Raw genomic sequence first — 7,332 nt, 5'->3', positions numbered from 1 at the left:
GATCTTGAATTGGCTGGCTTCACATTACTTATAGCTACATATCTTTGGATGTTAGCAATCAAGTATTCGATTGGTTTTAGCTATTTTCGAGTTGGCCATGAACAATTAAATGGCAATATTTTTTGGAGTATTTTAGCATTATTTAATATGTGTTGGCTCTATAGTATCTACTCACACCACCTTTAATATTAAACATTATTTTTGGTAAAAAAAAAAAAAAAAGTTGCATCACATCTTGGCTTGGGTATGTTGTGTGTCTTTGTCTCGGCAATCAGCCTTCTTAAGGTGACTTTGTAACCAATGAATCCTGCATTTCTCGCAGTAACTTAATTACTTATTTTAACCTTTTTAAACTTGTTGCGTCATTAGGTCCAAGTATTATTTGTGAATTTTCACATCCTCTTGGATCTTCTGCCCCTAATCCTAATGGATGAATGGGTGACTGCTTAAAAACTGAATAAGTCATTGGTTGTACAATTATAAAAAAATATATAATCATCATTACTAATTATTAAATGCTATAACAGCCTGACGGGTTTTTCCTGGAAGCTTAAATCGCAGACGAGAGAGAGGTGGTCCGACGGATAGCTGTAGGAAGGCAAGCGGTCGGGTCCGATCTTCTCCCCCGTGGGGAAATCCAGCACAGAGTCCACTGCAAGGGTCTGCCGTCAGTACCAGACGTCCAGTGTGTGGCAGCTCTCTCCGGAGGACCGGATCTTCCAGGTGGTGTAGGGGGGCTCCGCTTGTCCGTCCGCGCTCAAGAGCCTGCAGGCGCTGGCCAGGCTGAGGCTGGATGAGGAGAAGCGGCGGTACACGTCCTCCCCGGGCTCCGCGTTGAAGTCGCCGCAGACCAGCAGCGGGATGCGTGTTCCCTGGGTGAACCTGCGCAGGTGATGCAGCAGGTGGGAGCCCTGGGCGCTGCGCAGTCGCTCGCAGCCACTGCGCGCCTTCAGGTGCGTCACGGCCACGCAGAGAAGCTGCCCCGAATCTCTGCACCGCAGCTTCTGCACGATGGCCACTTGGTTAGTCTTCACCCTCATGGCCACCAGCCGGAGACTGAAGGCATCTACGAGCTGGAAACGCTCTTTCCGGAAGAACAGGGCGCAGCCGTCCGGCCCGTTGTTACCCTTGACCTGCAGACACGGCGACCGCGGTTTCGGCTGAAACGTGCCGTGGTAGCCCAGGCTGCAGAAAATGGGCCTGAACGTATCAAAGTAGTGGTCCACTTCCTGCAGACACACGATGTCCGGGCGGTAAGTGAGAATCTCCTCCAGGATGAGGTACTTGCGCTCCGCCCAGTTCAGGGCATCCAGAGGGCACTGGATGAAGCTGTCGGTACCTTCACCCAGAGCTGCCAGGTGAGAAGAAAAGCCATGATGAAAATCGTGAAATCAGCACCAGCGATGGACAAAACTGGAAAACCTTGTTAGATCAACCAAATCAGTCACGAGTATAAGAATCGAGATGCCAATAGAATGACGTCATCAGTAAAATTTTATTTAATCTACAAGCAGTATGCAAACTTTGGTAAATCATTTTCCTACGGTCTAGTATGACAGCTGAGCAGGGCTCAGTTTAGATAAACAAAGATTAACACTGAAGATATTTAGCTAGAGCAGGATCCCCCCCGTTCCGGTTCTGCAGGGCCAGAATCCAACTCAGTTTGCAGATTCCCCTGCTTGAACATCTTAATCAGCTAATTACCGGGTTTAGTAGGTGTGTCTGAACAGGTAAACCTGGACGCTGTGTTGCAGACTGACCCTCCAGGGCCAGAGGCCGCTAATTGAGGGCCGCTAATTGAGTTAGCGTGTATTTTCACTTGCGACAGTACTGTATGTGCCATTCGCGGTGCTAAAACGAATGACAAAATAGACCCAGCCATTCCATGTGGCCCAAGTTCTACCTTGAGCGAGGATGTTCCACTGCATGACCCGGAAGGGCTGGTGCCGGCGGGAGTTCTTGGCCAGGAGGAGGAAGGCTCGCTTAAGCCGAGGAGGCCGCTTGCACAGAACCTCCCTGCATTCCTTCAGAAGCTCCTCTGGGATTCTGGGTTCTGTGCCGGGCTGCTCTGGGCAGGAAAGTGGCTGGGCCAGGGGTGATGATCTCAGGGTGGGGGCCAGGGGTGATGATCTCAGGGTGGGGGCCAGGGGTGATGATCTCAGGGTGGGGGCCAGGGGTGATCTGCTCAGGGTGGGGGGCAGGGGGCCATATAGCCTGCTGGTGACCCTGCCCATGGAGCACACTGAGGAGCAGAGACACGCGTTAAGTAGGATCACACACCCAGGTATGTCCAGCGTAAGTAAATCCAATGGAAAACATCCGCAGCTCTATCCTGATAGAGTAATATAACCTCTGTCCATAGTGGATCACCAATACTTCCTGGATTTCGGAGACATTCCTGCTCTTTTAACAGATTCCCCCAAGAATTTGTCTCACCCCACAAAGACCAATACCATCTTTGCCAATACTGAGACTGCAAAAGAGAAATATTGAAAATAAACAAGAAAGACATGAACTAACTTAGTTTGCTAAACCACCGTGCCATAATACCACATTCAGAATGGAAGGGAATCAGGTGCGATATGTATGCCCCAGATTTGCAAAGGGTTTTTCATATCAGACGGGAAAACTGCCTGTCACAACCAGTTCATAGCAAAACCGTTTTAAAAATATCAGCTTTTGACTAGTAACACACGTTTAAAACACACGTATCACATAATGCAGTGCGTAAAGCTATAGGTCCAACTTTGACAGATAAAAAACCGCTTCTTTCAAGTACCAGAAATATAGTTACAGCATGACCAGAAACACATATAGTATTACATCGCTACAAACGTTTAATGTAGACACATGTAGAAAATAATATGAAAAGTGCAGCAACATCTAGCCTAAATAAACTATATGCAAGCATTTTCAGCTCACCTATTGTGGAGGACGCCGAAATACAAGACGCTCCCACCGCTGTTGTAAGCAGATAACGTTTCTGGTTTCGGTTCCGTTTCTGGTCTAAACAGGCGGGATAACAGCGCAGATGAGTCTTAATGTCCCCGCGGTGCGCAGCCGGAGACTTAAGCGCAGAAACGTGGAAAGCCGGCAGATCTCTCTGTAACGCGGAACACAGTATGGATGGATACATGACCAGCTACTGTTAATGTGAGCGAGCCGAGCCGGATCTTACTGCGCCTTTACGTTCCCACCTATAAGAAAAGCTTTTGTAATGCAGCCGAAAGGAAACTATTTGCTCAGTAAAGTTTTCTTAATGGGAATCGATGCCACAGCGACTCCCCTCTTATGTAACGCCGAGGGGGCACAGAGGAGATCAGTGCTCATCCTCAGGGCAATTAAATATGCCATTATGTCAGCTTAAATGCATTTGCACCGATTTACAGCAATTCTTGTGTCTATATAGTATAGGCAGTAGTATATGTATGCCACATAAAATCCCAAATATTAAAAATAGAATGACAATGAGAAAACTATTTGTTACGGATATTTCGCCTGTGTAGTTCGTTGCTGGTGGTTAGTTTGGCACGGTTTCCAATAGGCCTATATTATGTATGATGTTCTAAAAGTTTGTCGGATATCAGCCTGTTTTAGAGTCATTGCCTTGAACACGCTTATGTAATAACTACAGATTGAATTCTCATAAAACATTTAATTAGCAGCAGTCGTAGCCAAGGGATGTTAATAGCAGTCGTGAATAGAGAGCAGAATGCAATTAAATGAATTAGATAAATGTGTGGCAGTACAGAACCTGCCGATTACACTCTTTATAGTCCATGTGTTGTTCCCTCGGAACAGAAACTTACCTTAAGTGGCCCATGCTTTTACATAAGCTGGTCAACAGAGGACAGAAAAACAAAAAGAACAGGACGTGACCAAACTGTGTATTTGTTTTAAGGGAATTTCTGAGAAAAGTACTATGGAAAAAAAAAGTCAAACATTTTGCATGCACAGTTTTTCAGACTATGTTTTTCTTCTTATGCGATAGATTTGTGAGCTCACTGTTAGCTTTTAGGCTATTCTCCTTACACCCCAGTGACTACACAGGCCAATACTCGGCCGTACACAGGCCAATACTCCGTACACAGGCCAATACTCAGCGTACAGAAATTAACACTAAAACTGAAAAGCCGACTTTTGGACAATTTTAAAGCTGTTACTAGAAAAAAGTGATTAAGGTGTAAAATAAATGCCTGCGACAAATTGCATGGGATGTCCTTGAACAACAGGACTCGAAAGCACCTAACCCATCCCGACGGCACCGTACGATGTGAACCTCCCCCGCTGGACACAAGCTGGCGCCCCCTGCAGGCTTGTTTTGGAGTGTGTCCCACACGTAATAATCTGTTGACAACAAAACACGAATGATCCCCACCACTGCTCACAAAACCACTGTCGGTGTTCTTGTCGGAGAAAAGCACATTTTTAGTAATGAAAAAAGATAACAGGGGCTTGGTTATAGTTGACCGGATTTGGGGGGGTAAGTCTTTACTGGGGGGGCGGTGAGGGCAAACATATGACACGTAAAAAGCTATTCGTGACTTCAGCCAAATAAACACACATTTATCTGGGGAGATGGACTGAAAAACATTTCAGGGGGGTAAAGTCCACCTAAAATAGGCCTCACGCCGCCCCTGACAGACGACCTGAGCATATAGCATCTATCTCTCTTCTCTTTTCTCGAAATCGCTACATTGTTTTTTTCTAACCATAGCAACAAAGTAATGAACAGCTGCTTGCAAATGCATGACCCTGCGCGAGAAGGTTCATTACTTAATGAATGTATTCCTATGTGCTTTATATCACCCGTGTACTCAGGCGCTTACCTGAGCTTAAAATGACTAGAATACCACGTGACTGACGGCCGTTAGCTTTGCTCCCCGACACCAGTGGTAAGGTGACGTGCCAGGGGTCAAATGTTTTGTACAGCTTACGGGACTTTCTCTGTACCGTCTCAGTATTTCTTTGTTTTCCGAGAGAATTGCGCCCTCTAGTGCTTATGGGATGTGCTGACACAACAGGAATGGAAAGAAAATGTAGAGATCAGAATCTGTATTTAGCCTAACGGGATAATGGAAAGACAATATGCATGCGATAAACTGTAATAGTATTTCCCCCTTTATCCCCCTTTTCTCTTTTTATTACAGTGTGCCCAATTAAAATTTCGCGTATTCATTTCCCTGCGTTTGCATAGCATTCATTTAACCCAGACGAGAAAGGTCTTTCACCTTCTGAAAGAATGACAGACCACGGACTGGGGAAAATACGGTGCATGCTTTTATTTGTTCGATGTTGAGTTCATCTGCGGCTTATCTTGACTCTTTGCTCAATAGAGGACAATGTAAAGAATGGGACCTGTACTTTGCAGAATATTCCACTCAGGGTGTCAAAAATGCAAGAGTGCACAATCTCTGCAAACCTTTCACATAGTCAAACAGAAAAGCTTGTGTCAGGAGTTATCATTTTTTGTTTAATTGTATCACCAAAGCGAATCACACAGCTAGAAGAGGAAAAATCAATGGATGATTGACTGTTCAGCTTTTAGAAAGAAGGTTTGAATCCAACACTATGAAAGGAGTGCAGAATTAGGCATAAATCAGGGACAATTAAGGCAGACTTCTTCTTTTGGGATATGACCACTTCATCCCTGGGCAACTTTCGAAAGAGTAGGACTGGTACCCCGATGTCCTGGCTAAAATTGCCCACTGTAGCCCTATCAAATCTGGCCTCCTGATCATCCCCTATACCTAACTGATAACTTCCCTCCTGCCCCCTCACCCCCTCAGCTGCTGCGTGGTGGTGCTCGAAGTGCCCCCCCCGCCACTGGTTCTGTAAAACACTTTGGGTGCCTTGATAAGTGCTATATAAATGTATAAATGTTCATTCGTTCATGGTTGCACGCAACATTAACGTCAGCTAGCAAGTAGAGTCGAGAGAAGATCGTAGCTGAGCTAGCCAATTAGCAGAACATGCTGCTTCAGCGTGTCCTAACTAACGAAGGCGACTATGTAATATGTAGTGTATTGACCAGCGTGTCCTAACTAACGAAGACGACTATGTAATATGTAGTGTATTGACCAGCGTGTCCTAACTAACGAAGGCGACTATGTAATATGTAGTGTATTGACCAGCGTGTCCTAACTAACGAAGGCGACTGTGTAATATGTAGTGTATTGACCAAGCGGGTGAATGATCGGTCTGGGTGGTGCCGACAGCCCAGTTACACCCAGTTATTTGCTACGTCCTTCGCAACTTTTCGTTTTCTCCCGTAGAAGCTGGATGCTCTAAGCCTCCTACAGCCACATAAGCTCCTAACCCTTCCTTATGAAAGCGGCCTACACATTGGCACCGTCTGCCAGCCGGGTCGAGCCCCACCCGGCCGGCTCAGCCAATCGCCGGCGGCCGTGAGAGAGGGCGGTGTCAACACCGGCAAGCGGCAGGATCAGAGCTCCCAAGGCCGCCCACATCGGCTCCACGGTAATTGAGGTTTACCTGGAGACACCCTGAGGGCCTTATGAGGCAGACGCCACCCGCGGTTACTGCATACATCCCCCATAATGCAGTTACTGCATACATCCCCCACAATGCAGTTATTGCATACATCCCCCATAATGCAGTTGCTGCATACATCCCCCACAATGCAGTTACTGCATACATCCCCCATAATGCAGTTACTGCATACATCCCCCACAATGCAGTTATTGCATACATCCCCCATAATGCAGTTGTACACCATTAAGTAAAGCGTTACCTTAATCAGATTATGTAACACTTTTATCCAAAGCAACTTACAAAAGAGGCAAAGGTTACAATTAATGTGTGCTCCCTGGGATTCGAACCCACAACCTTTACGTTGCTGGGCTAACTAGTATGCCCCAGCCGGAACAGGAGCCCCAACCGCCTCAGCCTCTCTGCACTGCTAATATCGTGCCTTTCATGGCCGGATCAGTGTTCTCTGTGTTCCAGCAGGATACCCCCGTTACAGCCTCACTGACTGGCCGTGCTGCGATGGAGCTGTCTGCTGGGGGCTCCAGCGGCGTGCCGGAGACCCACCTCTCACACGACGTGTCGATACAGCCCCCAGTTAACGCCCTGGGGGGGACAGGGACACAGAAGCAGCCTATCCATATGGGACACATCAGAGATGGGCAGGGTTTTTTAAAATGGAGGCCCAGTGCAGATATATATAGTGCAGTGCCAACTCTGGGCATGCGAGGGGGCAGTGTGAACATGGGGGTGTGTTTCTGCATGGGGGGGGGGGGGGCAGGTCAGACAGTGATCAGTTTCGAGGGGTAGCTGTTGCATATGATTAACTGGGCAGCGTAAGCT

At 47.0% G+C, this 7,332-nt stretch overlaps 1 protein-coding gene across 1 annotated transcript; it reads right to left on the bottom strand.

Moving 5' to 3' along the window:
• Positions 1-124: 124 nt before the first annotated feature.
• LOC111847320 (nocturnin-like) lies at positions 125-3,176 on the bottom strand. The gene is made up of 2 exons (XM_072697927.1): positions 2,923-3,176; positions 125-1,351 (listed from the first exon to the last, which is right to left on the bottom strand). The coding sequence occupies exons 1-2, from the start codon at positions 3,134-3,136 to the stop codon at positions 669-671; spliced, it is 897 nt and encodes a 298-aa protein (XP_072554028.1). The 5' UTR covers positions 3,137-3,176; the 3' UTR covers positions 125-668.
• Between the last annotated feature and the right edge of the window lie 4,156 nt (positions 3,177-7,332).

Source organism: Paramormyrops kingsleyae, chromosome 12 (genome assembly GCF_048594095.1).
Source record: "Paramormyrops kingsleyae isolate MSU_618 chromosome 12, PKINGS_0.4, whole genome shotgun sequence".
NCBI classification, from domain to species: Eukaryota; Metazoa; Chordata; class Actinopteri; order Osteoglossiformes; family Mormyridae; genus Paramormyrops; species Paramormyrops kingsleyae.
This window is presented reverse-complemented; position numbering and strand designations above follow the sequence as displayed.

Bases quoted from the DNA above. Each gene is read 5' to 3' on its own strand.
- LOC111847320 (XM_072697927.1), bottom strand. From the start codon at position 3,136: ATGTATCCATCCATACTGTGTTCCGCGTTACAGAGAGATCTGCCGGCT. The intron at 1,352-2,922 runs GTGAGCTGAAAA...CTCACCTGGCAG, and splicing joins TTCGGCGTCCTCCACAATAG to CTCTGGGTGAAGGTACCGAC.